At 43.1% G+C, this 18,190-nt stretch overlaps 1 protein-coding gene across 8 annotated transcripts in view; it reads left to right on the forward strand.

The window, feature by feature from the left end:
* Mphosph9 (M-phase phosphoprotein 9) overlaps positions 1–18,190 on the forward strand; it is a 73,394-nt gene that overhangs the window by 17,064 nt on the left and 38,140 nt on the right. For all 8 annotated transcript variants that reach the window (XM_048447235.3, XM_048447234.3, XM_085679064.2 and 5 more), the window contains exons 7-12: positions 4,050–4,146; positions 6,215–6,318; positions 10,220–10,680; positions 11,573–11,728; positions 16,062–16,149; positions 17,478–17,693. In XM_048447235.3, the coding sequence (XP_048303192.3) occupies positions 4,050–4,146; positions 6,215–6,318; positions 10,220–10,680; positions 11,573–11,728; positions 16,062–16,149; positions 17,478–17,693 (1,122 nt within the window). The remainder of the gene's footprint in view (positions 1–4,049; positions 4,147–6,214; positions 6,319–10,219; positions 10,681–11,572; positions 11,729–16,061; positions 16,150–17,477; positions 17,694–18,190) is intronic.

The following is an 18,190-nucleotide window of genomic DNA, read 5'->3' on the forward strand; positions in this document are numbered from 1 at the left end:
GGCCCACCCCTTTAATCCCAGCATTCAGAAGGCAGAGGCAGGTGGATCTCTGAATTCAACACCAGCCTGGTCTACAGAATTGAGTTACAAGATAACCAAAGCCTTACGGAGAAACCCTGTCATGACAAACCAAACCAAAGAAACAGACAAACAAAAACAAAAAACAAAAACAATCCTCCAAACCCTAGTTCATTAAAAAACCAAGAAAGCTTTGGCTTGGGGTGTAGCTCAGTGGTAGAATACTTGACTGACATGTGCACGTGTGCACATGAGCTCCTGGGTCTTTTCCTTAGCACGGCAAAGAATACCTTCAAATAGTATCTCTTGCTAGTACATTGCAACAAGTAGTACTATATGTATGAGCACTTTGAAATACCTTTCTTAAAACTGTTGAAATTTGAACAATTCTGATTTATAATCTGAATTATAAATTGGTAATAGATTAATTTTTGTCTTGTGGTTGAGTTTGCTGTCTAACCCAGGCCGTCTCTTCCTCTTGCCTCCCAGCCTCCTGAGTAGCAGGACTGTGGTAGTACACCACCATACTCTGCAAGATGAAATGTTTACACTCTGTATGCATCTTTTGCTGACCCAGTGACTGTGTTTAGTAAAGGGTCATAGACATAAAGTTCCAGTGTATGTTGTTGCCACCATGGCCTAAATTGTAATGGAATAGATAGTATCACTTAGTACCCTACATGGACATTCCCCAATCAGGTCCTTGACAAGCTGAAAGGCTCAGTGCCTTATGAACTATGTCCTGATTATCCTGAGTGTGGGCTTGCTGTTATCCTAGGAAACATGTCGTAAGTGTTCCCAGGTCTTCGCTTTTTTTTTCATTATCTGTTTACTCTCTACTTACTTTGGGTGTGTGTGTGTGCACACTGAGCTCAACTGTGGACGTCAGAGCACAACTTATGAGAGTCAGGCTCTGGCGACGGAGTGCAGGCCGTCAGGCAGCAACAAGCACTTGCACCCTCTGAGCCATCTCACCGTCCTTGTCCCTCAGTCTTTTTTAAATTTTATTTTTTTGAGTCTAGATCTCACTGTGTAGTCCTGTCTAGCTGGAACTCACTATGTAGTTCTAGGCTGGCCTAGAACTCACAGTGACCTTATCTCTGGAGGTGTAGAGAGTGAGATGGCATTTCAGTGTTAAGTTTTATAAAACAGAAAAAACTGTTATGTAGAAGAATGTTCTCACTTTATGCCAAACTACTACAAAAAATTAGCAATTTTCTACCCTAATCTCCAAATAGCTTCAGACTACCATTCCAAAACAATGACATCCCACCATCGGTGGCACAGTAGCTCACAATGAGAGCCCCACTCAGAGCGTACTCCACAGAGGCTGGTGACGTGGGGATGGCATGCCTGATGCATTTCTTTGTTGGAGAATTCTGGATTCACAGAAGTTGGACACTCTTTACTTGAGCCTTTCTCTGTGCCCAGTGTTTTCAGTTTCATTCCGTAGTGGGAACTGCTTATCAGAGTTCTCCTCTGATGGGCTTTTCCTCTTGCACAGTGCTGGTTTGTTCTGGGAAATAGCTACTTTGAAGTCCATCTGGACTTGGTGCATTGTGTGGCACAAGCGTTTTCCAGGGCTAAATTGCTGTTTCTTTGGTCCTTTGTTTCCATTTCATGAACTGAAGGACTTGGGTTTCTCCGATGGGCTCTGAGATATGCTCCTGAGTAGGTCCTTCAGCTGGGCTCAGGCCAGCATCTCTGACTAAGGGGGCTTATATTTAGAAGGTCTTTGTTGAATCATGCTGTTACTTTATTTCAAGTGGGCCCTTTCTTCAGTGGATGGCCTTTTAAGGGTGTGTGGGAGGAGAGGGATTCATTTGCCCAGAGGCTTGCAGCCAGCCATTGTGTATAGCAGTATTCTAGTGCATGGTATGTGTTTGCTCCTGGCCTGAGGACTGAACCTCAGAAGCAGTGTGAGTTCTAAATATTTTCTTTGGGAGTGCTTGACTTGGTCCTTGATAATTACTTTTCCAGACTGGAACAGTCAGGAGTTCTAAGAATCAATTGGTATCTTGATAAAAAAGAGGTAGAATGGTACCTTGTGCAGCAGACTTGTGATTAATTTGTACCTTCTAATAAAGTACTGCCCAGGTCCTTTGACTTGTGGAGGATCAAAGAGGAGGAGCACCTAGTAAGATATTGGTGAAGGTATTGCTGGGTGTGGTGGCACACGCCTTTAATCCCAGCATTCAGGAGGCCGAGGCTAGCAGATATCTGAATTACTAGTTCCAAGACTGCCAGGGATACACAGAGAAACCTCGATACATTCAAAAAACCAAAAATAAAAAAATTAAAAAAATAAAGAAAAGGAAGAAAGAAGAAAATGTCCTTGCTAAACATCTCTGAGGCAGCTTTTCATTTCTTTGTAGTGGTGAGCATGAAACCTAGCAGAGGCTCTTTGTGTGCAGCCAGCACTCCACTGTGCTTGCCCATCTCTAGACAATAGATTTGTGTGTGACAGACAGTGTTAGAGATACGATGATTCGTGTGTGTGTGTGTGTGTGTATACACCTGCAGGCACCTATGGAGGCCGGAAGTTGTAGGTGTAAGCCATCTGATGTGAGTGAGGGCTGTGAACTGAATCAGGGTCCTTTGCAAGAGAAATACTTGCTCTTAACCCTCAGCTGCTGGGTCACCTCTTGAACGCCATGTTTTTTTGTTTTTGTTTTTAATTAGAAGGGGTAATAAGTACTTTTATTCTTTGCTGTGACTAGCAACCACTTATTTGTATATGAGAAGTAACAGGCTGAGAGCCTGGTGTCATACACTTGTAATCCTAGCACTTAGAGGATAGAAAGCAGGATGACCATGAGTCCACAGTCAGTCTGGACTGCATAGTGAACTCTAGACCAGCCTGGGCTATATAGCAAGTCTCTGTCTCAAAAAAACAACGGTTTGGGACTGGAGAGATTGCTTAATGGTTAAGAGCATGGGCTGTTTTTTCAGAGGATCTGGGTTCAGTTCCCAACCCCCATATGGTAGCTCACAACTATCTGTAACTTTAGACTCAGATTACCTGATACTATCTTCTGACATCCATAGGCACCAACCACACAAATGGTCCATGGGCATACAGGCAGGCATAGTACCCAAATACATAATAATGATGATAAAAAATTAAAACCCCAAACAAAGGGCTAGGGAATGTAGTTTATGGTAAAGTGCTTTTCTAGCATGTGACCTGGGTTTGATCTCTGTCACCAACACACACACACACACACACACACACACAGAAGAGTCTGTTACTGGAGATATGAAGGTGATGAGTTTCAGGTCATCCTGGGCTTTATAGCAGGACCCTGTCTCACAGAAACAGAAGGAAGTGCTGAATTGTAACTTAGAGGTAGAGCGTTTTGCCTAGTGTGCCTGGGGCTCTGGGTTTAATGTTGTTCACAAACAACTCAAAATTAATTTGTTATTTGAGGTTCATATTGATTTGTGATTTTGAGTCATTTGATTTATTGAAATTGTGATGATATAAACAGATTAGTAGGTTAAGCCCCCCGCCCCCCCCCCCCCCCCCCCCAGGCAGGGTTTCTCTTTGTAGTCCTGGATGTCCTTGCTCTGTCGATCAGGCTAACTTCAAACTCACAGAGATCCTCCTGCCTCTTCCTCCCAAGTGCAAGGATTAAAAGTATGTGCCAACATGCCCGACTAATTTTTTACTAAATGACTAATTCTAGATTTCTCAAATTACTGTCAGAATCGATAGCAGACTATAAATACAGTTTAGTTCTGAACTCATAGATTTACCTTCTCTCAGCTTTCTAGTTCCTTCTAACGACCCTCTAGTTCCATAGTGTTCAAAAAAAAAAAAGCAGCTTTGACAGATGGTGCAGGGAAGGAGAAGCTGCACTGTTTGTCTTTCATACTGCGTTCTCGCAGCCGCAGAGAATCAGCACTCTGCTCTTTGTGGCCTGCTGAGGCCCCTGTTTTAAGTCCTGGAGCATCCCTGGATCAACAGTGTGTGCCAAATGCATTTAACTGCCCACCAATTAAATGTTGTTCTCTTTCCTCTCTTGCAGTCTAACCATGCTGCTGCTGCCGCCACACATCCTTGTGCCTTTTACCTCAGTAAACCAACTGAAAGCCCAAGTTCTTGCTTGTCTGATTCAGGAACAGGTTTGGAACTTAAACTATTTTTTACATTTTTCAAGACAGGTCTCAACTATGTAGACCTAGCTGTCCTGGAACTCAAATATATGATTAGTCTAACCTCAAACTTAGAGATTCTCCTGCCCTCTATGTGCTGGGATTAAAGGTGTTCCAGCACATGGCCTGGAACTTAAATTCAAAAGAAAAATTCTAATCTTTATTCTGATTTATGTATATGAGTGTTTTGCTGACATGTGTGACTGTATACCATGTCCATGCCTGGTGCCATGGAAAGCCAGAAGAGGATGTTAGATTCTCTGAAGCTGGAATGACAGATGTGAGCTACCATGTGGGTGCTGGGAATTGGACCTGGGTCCTCTGGAAGAGCAACAAATGCTCTTACTACCAAGCTATCCCTCTAGCCCTCTGAACTTACAGAGTTTATTTTACCCACAGTTTGCTTTCATTTTCCACTGTGGTATGAGAAGTGTGTGCAGTATTTGACTTCACCAAAAGCACCGTGTGTTTCTCTCCACTGTTTCAACAACTTTCCCGTTTGTGTTAAATTATACAACGATGGAATGAAGCAGTGTACTCACAGAGGCTCTAGATAGCTGCAGAAACCATCTACAGCAATGGGGTGAGGGAGTGCACCCACAGAGACTCTAGACAGCTACAGAAACCATCGCAGACGTTTTCTGTTGTCCACAGGATTCAGCGAGTTCAAACTTTCTGCAAGCCATGGCCAGCTCTTCTGTCTTCTGGCTTTATGTACTGGCTCCCCTATTTTAGCACCTTTATCTACATGGCACATTCACTTGCCAGTTTGAATTAGCTTTGCTTGAACAGAAACTGGACTCCAGCCGTCTCTTCCTGTTCCCACTGCTCCCACAGCTGTGGCACTCCCTTTCCGCCTCCTTCTGACCTGCCTCCCTGCTGCCAGTCTACCCTTCAGTTTGTTGGCTGCCAGCACTCCCATTTCCTCAGAATGACAGCCAGCATCCTTATGGAACCCCACAAGGCTCAGCAGGATGGAGCTGATTGCCTTTCCTCTGTGATAAGACTCCGCCCACTTTTGCCTGAGGTTCATTTGAAGACTTTGTCTGACCACCTTCTCCACTCAAATATTTCCTACTGATGGGAGAAACTCTCCTAGTAGTTACTTTCTCAGTGAACCAGCCTTTACCATCCTTTGAAAATAGTTCCTGCCCCCAGAACCCCACCTTTTATGTGAACCTCTTTTCTTTTTGAAAAGATCCCATGTATCCCAGATTGGCCCAGTTGCTGTTTAACTGATGAAAAGTTGGACTCCTGTTCCTCTGCCTCTCCCAGTGTTGGGATTATGGCAGTGTCAGCATGTTTTATGCTACTCCAGTGCCGAACTCAGGGCTTCATGCATGCTAGGCAAGCACTCTCCCAGCTGATCTACATCCTTAGCCCTACTCCTCTGTGTATGTATGTGTGTGTGCATATTTGCATACATGCATGTTCTTGCATGTGGGGGTATACAAGCACATGTCCGTGCATGCTTGTTGAGGCCAGAGATCAACCTAGGGTATTGTTTGTTAGGAGTTATCTATATTTTTTTGAGACAGAGTCTTACTATATAGCCCTGGCTAGCCTAGAACTCACTATGTAGATCAGGCTATCTTCAGACTTAGGGTCACCCTCCTGCCTTCTAAATGCTAGAATTACAGATATATGCCATTGTACACAGATTTAATGGAGAATTTGAACTCTTGACATTGATTACATGGAAGTCTGTATTTGTAAATAACATTTTCTTTAAATTACATTTTTAGCTATTACTAATTCATTTTGGTTTATATTTTGAAGCAAATTTTTACTATATTTATTTATCTATCTATCTATCTATCTATCTATCTATCTATTTATTTATTTGGGCTAGGCGGCAAGAACATACCATTGTGTGTGTGAAGTTCCCTCCTTCTATTATATGAATCCTGGGGGCCAGAACTCAGGTCATCAGATTTGGAAGCAAGAATCTTTAACCTGAGCCCTCTCACTGACCCGTGATTGAACTGTCTGTGTAGAACCTTTCCTCACTCCTTTTTGTTCTCTGTGTGCACATCAGGGCTGACTTACTGGAAGCTGGAGGAGAAGGACTTGTACCACTCTTTGCCTGACACTTTGGAGAAGACGTTTGCACCGTCCTCCCTAGACAGACCACTGAGCCAGGTAATGCAGAGTACTGCGTGTGTTCTTTTGTTTTATGATTGTAATAACTTGGTCATCATAGATTTTTTTTTCTGTTTTTTGCATTGTTTCAGTTTCCAAAATGCTGGGGAAAGCATAGGCTTGAGAGTCAGATCGACTTTTCAACTATATCTCACCTAATTTCCTGCATAATCTCCAAAAGGTTACTTTAAAGTGGAATTAAGGGGGCTGGAGAGATGGCTCATTGGTTAAGAGCATTTCCTGCTCTTCCAAAGGTCCTGAGTTCAATTCCCGGCAACCACATGGTGGCTCACAACCATCTGTAATGAGGTCTGGTGCCCTCTTTTGGCCTGCAGACATACACAAAGACAGAATATTGTATACATAATAAGTAAATAAATATTTTAAAAAAATAAAGTGGAATTAAGCTAGGGGTGGTAGTACATTTTCTTAATTTCTTTTTTGTTTTTCTTTTTTAACACAGGGTTTCTCTGTAGCTTTTGGAGCCTTGTCCTGGAACTTACTCTGTAGACCAGGCTGGCTTTGAACTCCCAGAGATCCGCCTTTCTCTGCCTCCTGAGTACTGGGATTAAAGGCGTGTGCCATCACTGCCTGGCTCATTTCCTTAATCTTCGTACTAAGTATGCTGAGGCAGGTGGATCATTGTGAGTTGGAGGCCAGCTTGGGGAACATAGTGAGACCCTAGTTCAAGACAGCAGAACAAACAACAATCAAAAATAAAGGCTGGGGAAAGAACTCGGTCAACATGGAGTTTGTCTTACCGTCACAGCCCCTGACTTTAATCCCCATGATGTATCTACGAAAAGCCTTGAGTGCTGACACATGCTTTTCTCACTGTTCCGGGCAGCTGGAGCTGGAGCCAGGTAGTTCCTGGGGCTAGATGGTCAGTCAGCTTGTACTAGTTGGGAAGTTCCAGGCCAGTGAGAGAGTGTGTCTCAAAAATAAAGGTGAATGGAGGAAGAGGTTGTCCTGTGGTCTTCATATAGATAGGCAATTTTGTGTGAACACACAGACGCACAACATGGACAGACATAGACACACAGATATTAAACACTAACAGGTAAAAATGCTGAGCTGATGTTTTTGAAATTAAATGCTTCTTGCCTACTGTTTCTTTTCTTTTTTTTCCCCTCTGTATGTGTAGTAGGTTATTGGCAATTAATTTCTTCCCTTTCCCTTTCTCCTAGGCCTGACTGTGATTTCTGTCCTTTCAAAACTCCCACTTGATGCATTTATAACACAATTATGAAGCCTTTAACTGACAGTATTTTCTTTAAGAAATATAAATATTTTGTGTCTTTTACTTTTTTTTAAGACAAGGTTTCAGGTAGTCCCACCTGACCTTCAACTCATTGTGTAGCTGAAAGTGACTTTGAACTCTTGATCTTTTTGCCTTGCTGTCCCCAGGTCTGGGATCCTAGGTGTATACTGTCCTCCCAGGCCATCTTTCTCTTACATGCTCTGATCAAGTAAGGAGAGTGCACTGGGGAAATGAAAGATTTATAAGCAGAGGCACTGGGGATACGGATCAGACGTGGAGCTCTTAATGTGTAGTGCCCTTGAATTGATCCCCAGCACCACAAAACAAAGACTCCCCCAAAATAAAACAGGGAAATACAAGAAAGAAGTAAACACACACGCACACGCACACGCACACACACATACACGAAAGTGAGAGATAAAATAAAAAATAAGTTAGAAAAACCTCGTGTGGCAATAAGGTAGAGACAGGTGGATTGCTGGAAGCTCAGTGACTGCTAGTCTAGCCTGCTTGACAGAACTGTAGCACAGTGAGAGACCTTGTCTCAAACAAAAGGGAGAAGATGCTTAAGGAATGACACCAGCGTTTACCTCTGATTTATACACATACATGAACACACAAGTAATGATTTCTGGTAAATTGTGTATATTAGTGTATGCTTATAGTACTAGCTAGGTGCTTGGGAGGCTACAGTGGGAAGATCACATAGTCCAAGAGTTTAAGACCAGCTTAGGCAACAGAGGGACCTTGTCCAAACCCCCAACAAGAAAATCCATAGTGCCTTTGTGGGATTTAGTAGGGTCTAAGTTTAAAATATGTGGTGGTTGGGAAGATAGCTCAGCAAGTAAAGGTACCTGCCACTAAGCCTTACAGCCTGAATTCAACTCTTCAGGCTGCCGTGGCACATGTCACGTGTACACATAAGATCATACATAAATGTAATACAAATTTTAAAGTTGTTTTAAATACCTGTGTGTGTGTGTGTGTGTGTGTGTAATAGAGAGTGTGTGAGTGTGCCTGTATTTGTGTCTGTACTGTGTGGTTCTGGGAGCCTGTGGAAGCCAGAAAAAGGTATTTGATTCCTTGGGATTTGAGTTAAGGCTGATTGTGAACCACTATGTGGTTCTGGGAACTGCAGCCAGGTTGTCTTCAAGAACAAGCGCTTTTACCTGCTCAACTATCTTGCCAGCCTCTGTTCTTGTTTTCTCTTATGTAGTCTACTCTTGAATCCTGATCTTCCTGTTCCCACTGTCCCTGTTCTGTTCTGGGGTTATAGGTATTGTTCAGCTAAAACTTGGTGTTTTTTAAAATACAGTATTTTGGGCTGGAGAGATGGCTCAGAGTACTGGCTGCTCTTCCAGAAGACCCTATAGAACAAATAATAAAAGCCCAATGACAAAAATTATGGTTCAACCCGAAATGGCTTAGTTTGCTGTCGCCCAGCCTTGGTAGAGGTAAGACTTCTAGTGGCTTGCCTGTCTTGCTTTTCTGGTTTTTGGGTTGAATTCCAATTCCTGTCTCTGGGCTTTTATTATTCGTGCTACAGGACCCAGGTACAATTTTCAGCATCTGTGTGTCAGCTTATAACTGTGTAACTCCAGTTCCAGGGGATCTGATGTTGAATTTTGGCCTTCTCAGGACCACCAAGGATGCCACTGGTAGCCAGTCATATATGCAAGCAAAACACTGATACACATTAGGGAAAAAAAAATAAAGGAAAGAAAGCCCACACACAATAGGGTTCTGTAAGACTGGCCAGTGCACTTCACTGCTGAACCATGTCTCCAGCTCTCAAACACTGGTTCTTTTGAGTAGGGAGACAGAATATTAGTCAGTTTTCCATTGTTGTGAGAGAATCTATCAAAAAGGACAAGAGACTTATTCATGTTTCAGTTCATTGTTATTTCAAATTGCTTTTGGGTCTGTGGTGAGGCCAAAGATCATGGACAGACAGAGAAAGACGGCCATGAAGTAAAGAAAAAGAGGAAAGTACCAGAGTTGTAGTATCTTTGAGGGACATGTCCCTGGTGACCTAACTTCCTTCTACTAGGCTCCATCTTTTCAAGGATCCAGTGTTTTCTGATGTCACTGTCAGCACATGAGTCTTTGAGGGAAAGTGAGGCTCCAGACCATGTCAAGGACCGCCGAGGATTGTATTTGTGGACTGCTAACCAGGTCTCAATGTCCTCTTAGTCCTTATTGTTAGGAGATAAGCAAGTTTCCATTCTGAAGGAGGCATCACCGGAAAGGTCTTCAGAGCTGATATTATTAATTCAAAAGTCTAGATTTTCAGTCTATTTAAAAATCTTCCACAGATTTTTTTAAGGTGTTGATCTTGATATCAGATTTTTTCATTGTTAATAATACCGTTTAAATTATTTTGCTTCGTATCTTTAAGTTTTGTGCCAGTAATGAGATGAAGTGACTATCACTGTTCTATTCTAGAAAACAAAGTGAAAGCAAAGCAGTTTCTTGATGGGGACCTCACCCTCGCTTCCAGTCCCAGTCACCTGATGAGTGACAGTAGGATGCTCTCTTCAGCCTCACTGCCCCTCAAAGCTAAGGCCCACTTTCCTGATAGCCAGCAACCCAGCCTGATCACCAAGGCTTCAACCTGATGCTTGTCCATCTTACTTCCAGGTTCTGACTCTGGATCCAACCATACATATGAAGCCAAAGGAGAAGGCTGCGGGGATTCAGCCCCATGGCTTTTTGAGTGCTCTTGATGAGAGAATATCCTTTTCTCCAGACTCTGTTCTGGAGCCAAGCCTGTGCAGTCACTCTGACAGTGACTTATTTTCACAAGCAAGTCATAACGCTTCTCAGGTATCTGGGTTCCCCAAATATCCTTCAACTACGAAAACGTCACCTGTGGACACTTGGAAAAGCCATGCATTCCACAGTGAAAGTAGGACGAGTTCCACGGTCCCTTCACTCTGCACCATCACTAGCAACGATATCTCAGTCAGAACTGTAGACGAAGAAAACACTGTCACAGTGGCTTCTGCCTCAGTCAGTCAGTCCCAGCTTCCAGGTACAGCCAACAGTGTCCCAGAATGCATTTCATTGACTTCCCTGGAAGATCCTGTGATGTTGTCTAAGTATGTATTTCAGCAACTGACTTATACTGCTAATGTTAATAGACTTGTGATATCTGATTGAATGATGAAAATGGTTTTTATTGGACCACAGTAAAATATAAAATCTTAATGAAATATAACCAATGTGTGTTTTTCACTATTGACAGCTATGTTGAAGTGAAAGATATTGATAAAGGTTGGGTATGGTGGCACATGCTTGTAATCCCAGTACTTTTGAGATAGAGGCGGGAGGACCTCTATGAGTTCAAGGCCAGCCTGGTCTACAGAGTGAGTTTCAGGCCAGTCAAGGCTATACAGTGAGACCCTGTCTTAAAATCAGAAGCAAAGGTGCTGACAAAGGCATCCCTTAAATGGGAGCTAAGCAGAATGCTTCTTTGTCTAGAGCATATGGGACATCTGTTGTGTTTTCCAGGGTGTATGGAGGAACAGGTTGAACTCTGGCTATGAGAATGACTGTGGTGTGTTTGGTAGCTACTTTTCTCATCCCTGTGACCAAACACCTGGCAAAAGCATCTTAAGGAAGGAAGGGTTTGTTTTGGCTGACAGTTTGAGGGATACAGTCCAGCACAGTGAGAAGGATGGTGGCGGGTGACAGACACGAGACTGCGTGACGCCATATCTGCAATCGAGGCACAGAGAGAAGACAGTGGTGCTCAGCTTACTTTATCCCCTTTGTCCTTTTTCTTTAGTCTGGGACCCCAGCCCATGGACATTCAGAGTGGGTCGGTTAAACCTCTCTGGAAACACCCTAACAGACATACCTTGTGTCTCTTAGGTGACTTCTGTCAAGTTGCCAGTGAAGATTAACTGCCCCAGGTCCATCCCTTTCAGTTAGCCCTAAAACATGCGGCTTGACTGTCTTTCCTTAGAGCGTCTTCCCTCTCCCCGACAGAATCCGGCAGAACCTCAAGGAGAAGCATGCACGACACATAGCGGATCTTCGAGCTTACTATGAATCAGAGATAAATAGTTTGAAACAGAAACTGGAGGCAAAAGACACTTCTGCCGTTGAAGAGTGGAAGAAGAAAAATGAAATTCTTGTAGACAGGTAAGGCTACCATGGAGTTAGTGTTTCTCCACCTTGGGTAGATTGCTTCCACAAAGTATGTCATGGTGTGGTATAAAATGCTGTGAAAAATGCGTGCTTTGTATCTGAGAATTTACCCCACAGATGTGTAAACTAGGACGTGTCTGGAGACACGGGTTAGTCTTAAAGATTTGACCCAACTTGTTATTCTCTAGTAACTGACACAAGCCATGCCTTTTGTGTGGATTAAGTTCTGAAGGGAGAATCGTTTGTGGATCTTTACCACTATGGAGTTGTGGGAGAAGTAAGAATCCTGGGATGTGGGCTGGTAAGATAGCTTAACAGGAAGCACACTTCCCACCAAGCCTGGTGAGCCCAGCTTCATCCCTGGTACTCACATGATGGAGGGGGAACTGACCTTAAAAGTTGTCCTCTGACCTCTACACACACTATCCACTCACATACACACTAGGAATATACATACAAAATTAGAATTCTAGCCAGGCAGTGGTACATGCCTTTAATCCCACAACTCAGGAGGTAGAGGCAGGCGGACCTCTGTGAGTTTGGGGCCAGCCTGGTCTACAAAGTGAGTTCCAGCACAGCCAAGGCTACACAGAGAAACCCTGTGTGGGGGGTTGGGGGGAGTGGGGAAGATGAAGAATTCTGGGACTTAGGGTGCTGGGAGTGTAACCCATTTGTAGAGTATTGGGCTTAGTGTCATGAGACCTTGGGTTTTAACCCTAGCTTTATAACGAAAAAGGAAGGAAGGAAGGGAGGGAGGGAGGGAGGGAGGGAGGGAGGGAGGGAGGGAGGAAGGGAATGCGGCAACTTTTGTGTGTGGTAGAGTTGGTGAGGTGAGGAGGCGGAGAGGGGGCAGACAAGGGATGGGTAAAGACTATACCATATACATGTATGGTACAGTCAAAGAACAAATTTAAAACCATCTGAAAAGATGCATACCGCTCTTCCAGAGGTCCTGAGTTCAGTTCCCAGCACTGATATCAGGTGGCTCACAGCTGCCTTTAATTCTAGCTCCAGGGGATAATGGTATGGGGAGCCCACTAGAGATAACCACTTGGACACAGTATAGCCAGTTGAAAGTCTTTATTCCAGCTGGCTGGAACCACATCCAAAGTGTTCATAGACCTAGGTGAGGCCCCAAGTGTCCAGAACATGGTTTTTAAGGGCAGAGACCTCATCTAGGAATCTCTTTTGGCAGCTGCAAGAATAGGCAGTTTGAAGCAAGCAGTTTTTGCTTTTTTGTTTTGTTTTGTTTGTTTGTTTTTCAAGACAGGGTTTCTCTGGATCCTGTCCTGGAACTAGCTCTGTAGACCAGGCTGACCTCAAACTCACAAGAGATCCGCCTGCTTGAGTGCAGTCCTGAGTGCTGGGATTTGTGGTTTTTGTTTTTTTGGTTTTTTGTTTGTTTGTTTGGTTTGGTTTTTTTGAGACAGGGGATCTCTAGCTTTGGAGCCTACCCTGGAAGTAGCTTTTGTGGCTTCGAACTCACAGAGCTCTGCTGCCCGAGTGCTGGGAATAAAGGCGTGTGTGCCACCACCGCCCGACCTGAGTGCTGACATTAAAGGCATGTGCCACTGCTGTCTGGCGAAGCAGAAACTAACATAAGCAATTAGCTGAAGGAGGTTCCAGACAAACAAGCAGTTTTAACAGAAGCTAAGATAAGTTAGCTAGTACATCCTGACACAGAGATGGGTAGTTTTCCATGGGATTCTAATTAAACCTGGAAACAGTCTCTGGAAGAATATAAGATGGAGGAACTTCTGTACTGTCTTCCCCCTTCACAATCTGGTGCCTGCTTATGGACTGTAGATATCTGTGGATTTGTGTGACTCTCCCTCTCTCTCTCTCTCTCTCTCTCTCTCTCTCTCTCTCTCTCTCCCTCCCTCTCTCTCTCTCTCTCTCTCTCTCTCCCTCCCCCTCTCTCTCACACACACGCACACAGACACACACACACACACACACAGATACACACACACACACATTTTAAAAGAAAGACTATGGGGGCTGGAGAGATGGCTCAGTGGTTAAGAGCATTGCCTGCTCTTCCAAAGGTCCTGAGTTCAATTCCCAGCAACCACATGGTGACTCACAACCATCTGTGAGGTCTGGTGCCCTCTTCTGGCCTTCAGGCATACACGCAGAAAGAATATTGTATATATAATAAATAAAATAAATAAATATATAAAAAAAGAAAGATTATGAGACTGAATGTAAAGTGTTTAATGTAGACCTGGCATGTAAATCAGGTTAACCTGTTTTTTGTAATTTGGTTTTTATCATTAAACACTGAGTCAGATAGTAGCTGAATTTTGTGGACCTTGTTGAGGTCTACGATAACTTGCAAAGGAATTCTTTATAGGAATCGTAACTTCGGGGCTGGAGAGATGGCTCAGCAGTTAAGAGCATATATTTCTCTTCCAGAAGGATCCAAGTTCACTTCCCAGCACCCATGACAGGTAACAGATAACTGCCTGTAACTCTAGCTCCTGAGGATTTCCTACCTCTGGTCTTTGATGGTATCTACACACAGACACACATAGAAACACACAGACACACACACACACATATACATATGATTAAAAATAATAAATCGTTGTTCTGGAGATGGCTTAGCATTTAAGAGCACTTTTAGGGATCTCACAGCAGCTAGTCACTGTCTGTAATTCTATGTAATTCTAGTCTCAGGAGAGCCAGTGCCCTCCCAAGCACTACAGTACTTATGTGGTGAACAGATGCTCATGCAGGCAAAATACCCACACACAAAAATAAAATCTCAGAAGAGTTTAGCTAAAAAAAAAAAAAAACAAAACAAACAAACATTGGACATGGTGTTGTAAACTTTTAATTGTAGCATGCGGGGAGGCTAAGACAGGCAGATCTCTGACTTTGAGGCCAGCCTGGTCTATAAAATGAGTTCCAAAACAACCAGGGTACACAGAGAAATTGTGTCTCAAAAAAACTGAGAAAAAAAAATAGTGTTTCAGGGCTGGGGAGATGGTTCAGTTGGCAAAGCACTTCAATTGTAAGTGTGAGGACATGGGATTGATCCCATGGCCTGTGTGAAAAAGAGCTGGGCACTTGTAATTCTACTACCATGAAGTTGGAGACAGAAGGATTCCAGGGCTCATTGGCTAGCCTGTCTAGCCGAATTGGTGAGCTCCAGGCCAAAGATACCATTTCTCAGAGGAGGTGGGTATTGTTCCTACATATAACAGCTGATCCCTCGAACTTCTACACACATGTGTACATTTAATAAAAAGAACAGTGTGTTAATGTTGAGTTTGAAACAGCTCAGAAAGATGCTGTGCCCTGACTCCAAATAGCCCAGCTCTTTATATCCTGGACACGTGTGTGTTCAGACAGATTTTCCCATGCTAACATCAAGCTATTTTGTACAGTTTTCTCTATTTTAAAAATATAAAATTTAAATATCAAATTGTGTATAAGAAATTCACTGTTTTAAGTGTGCAGTTCAGTAGCTGAAATATATTAACAATATTGTGTATCCATCAAGCATTGTCCATCTTCAGAACCATTTCCTCTTGTAAAGCAAACTCTGGTAAAGGTGCCTGCTGCCAAGCCTGGCAACCTGAGTTCTATTCCTGGAACCCACATGGTGGAGGGAGAGAAGAGGAGATTTTTGCAAGTTGTCTTTACACACACACCAAACAAACAAACAAGCAAACACATGGGAATAAAACTAACTCCTGAAATTCTGGTCTGGAGCTATAGATCAGTTGGTAGATGGCTTTGCCTAACATGTGAAATGCTGGGTTCAGTTCCCGGTAGGCACTTCCCACTCAGTGTCAATAGATAAATATTGGGAAAAGAATAATGAAAAACAAAGAACAATTAAGAACTGCAGCCCGGTTCTCATTAGATCCTTATCCCCATCCCACCTCCTTTCCCTTGGCATTGGTTACCTTTGTCCTGTTTGTCTCCATGAATTTGAACAAATACTCTGCAAGTGAAGTCACAGTATTTATCTTTCTTTTTCTTTTCCTTCTTTTGGTGCTGGGAATGGAACCCAGGCTCTTGCAGAGACTAGGGATATGTGTTTTGTTACTGACATGTAGCACATCCTCAAGACTGGTCCATGGTATTAGAATTTCCTTTTTGTTGGTGGTTGTGGCACACACCTTTAATCCCAGCATTCAGGAGGCAGAGGCAGGCGGATCTCTGTGAGTTTGTGGTCTACACGAGCTAGTTTCAGGACAACTAGGGCTGTTACAGAGAAACCCTGTCCCAAAAAACCAGAAAAACAAAAACCAACAAAAAAAGGAGAAATTATTTTGTTTTCTAGCTGATTCTAAATTTGCTTTTTTTTTAGATGTGGCCAGCTGGACAGTGCATTGAATGAAGCTACTAGTCGTATGCGAACACTTGAGAATAAGAATAATTTGCTAGAAATAGAAGTGGTAAGTATTGTTTTATGTGACTGGTTCTAGTGTCATAATGTCTAAAAGGTGTGTATCATCACAACTTTTAATTTTGTTTACTGGATGTATAGCTAGGTGTGCAGAAGCTTTTTTAAAAAAGTGTGTAGCTCCAGCTTTCCTAGAACTCGCTGTGTAGACCAGGCTGTCCTTGAACTTACAGAGGCCCACCTGCTTCTGCCTTCCAAGTGTTAGGATCAAAGGTGTGCACTACTATGCCTGACTTAAACTTTTATACTTTTATGTTATTTTTCTCTTTCTCTCTTTCTTTCTTTCTTTCTTTCTTTCTTTCTTTCTTTCTTTCTTTCTTTCTTTCTTTCTTTCTTTTTCCGTTTTCTTGAGACAGGATTTCTCTGTGTGTAGTCCTAGCTGTCCAAGAACTTATTCACTAGACCAGGTTGGCTTTGAATTCACAGAAATCTGTCTTCCTCTGCCTCCCAAGTGCTAGGATTAAAGGCGTGTGCCACACCACCCAGCAATAAGTTTTACTCTTTTTTTTTATTCTTTATATATTACCTTATAAGCAAAATTTTGGTGGAAAATACCTGTTTTGTTCTATGCATTGCCTCTGCTTTAATGCCTAGCCCCCTTCTGGTCCTAACCAAGCTAGGCCAGTGTCTAATAACTGAGTCATTTTGTTGGCTTCATCTAAATGATAAACTCTTCCATGAAGTTAGGGACTAGTATTTTGGTTATCTTACTTTCTTGCTTTGTTTAGAGATGGGGTCTTGCTATGTTCTAGCTCAGGGTGGTCTTGGACTTGTGCATAAGCAGCCTTTGCAGTTCAGCCTTCTAATTAGCTAGACTGCAGGCAAGAGGCTTTGCGCCCAGCTTTCATCTTACATTTTGGCATCCTGTGGCATGGCATCTATCTGGTATTTCAGAAATCACCATTGAATGAATGTTAACACATGAGGTACATTTTTAATTTTGTGTTTTCATAGAGTATAGATAATCCCCAGCCCTCAGCAAATGAATATTGAACAGTGCATTCTAGTCACAGTTTCAGAATTCCTCTGATGTTGTAGTTATTTTTTTCTTCATTAGGTTGATCCACAGACAGTGCTGTCTATGCAAGTCCTAGAACCCTTGTACCCTATGTGCTTGTTTTCTGTCTCCACCTTTGGGTAATCTCATGGAGTAGTTCCGTTAGAGTGGTCCTCTCTAGTCTCTGTCTCAGGATACAACAGGATGTCAAGTAGCTTATTTCCATTTGTATGCGGGTTTTTATTTTAATGTCCATAATTGATCAGCTAATACGGAGGCACTGTTTTCACTTGGACTGATGTATCTCTGTCTTTACTGTGTAGAATGATTTGAGAGAACGCTTCAGTGCAGCCAGCAGTGCCTCCAAAATTTTGCAGGAACGAATTGAGGAAATGAGAACAAGCAGTAAAGAAAAAGATAACACCATCATTCGGCTAAAGTGTCGGCTGCACGATCTGGAAGAAGCGTTTGAGAATGCTTACAAACTCTCAGATGACAAAGAAGCTAGGCTGAAACAAGAAAACAAAATGTTTCAGGATGTAAGTACCCAGTGACTGTGGCTGCTGCCTGAGTCCTCTGACCAAAGCAGCTTGAAGAGACAGGGTTGATTTTCTTCAGCTCCAGAGGGACAGTCCTCTGTCATGGGAAAGCGTGGCTCCTGGCAGGAGAGGTGTGGTGGCAGGAGTAGGAGGCTGCGTGGTCACATTACATCCACATACAAGAAGCAGAGTGAGTAGAAAGTTCTTTCAGACCATAAAACCTCAAGGCCCAGCCCTTGTGACTCGTTTCCTCTAGGAAGTCTCCACAACCTTCCCAAACCAAGTGTTCAAACGGCAGCCTGTGGGGGCCATTTCACATCCCATCTACAGCTGGCCAAAAGTAACGTCTGAAGCTAGTGTACCCTTGAAGCTGCGGTGACTCTCTAGGTACATTTTGGCCTAAACTGCCTGTATCTCCGCATACCCTCATGGTGGCAGCGGTCCCTGTCAGAGCTGTAGAAAGATGGCTGACCTCCTTCACTTCTCTTTTCTCGTGT

This window comes from Myodes glareolus, chromosome 2 (assembly GCF_982192425.1).
Source record: "Myodes glareolus chromosome 2, mMyoGla1.1, whole genome shotgun sequence".
Taxonomy (NCBI): domain Eukaryota; kingdom Metazoa; phylum Chordata; class Mammalia; order Rodentia; family Cricetidae; genus Myodes; species Myodes glareolus.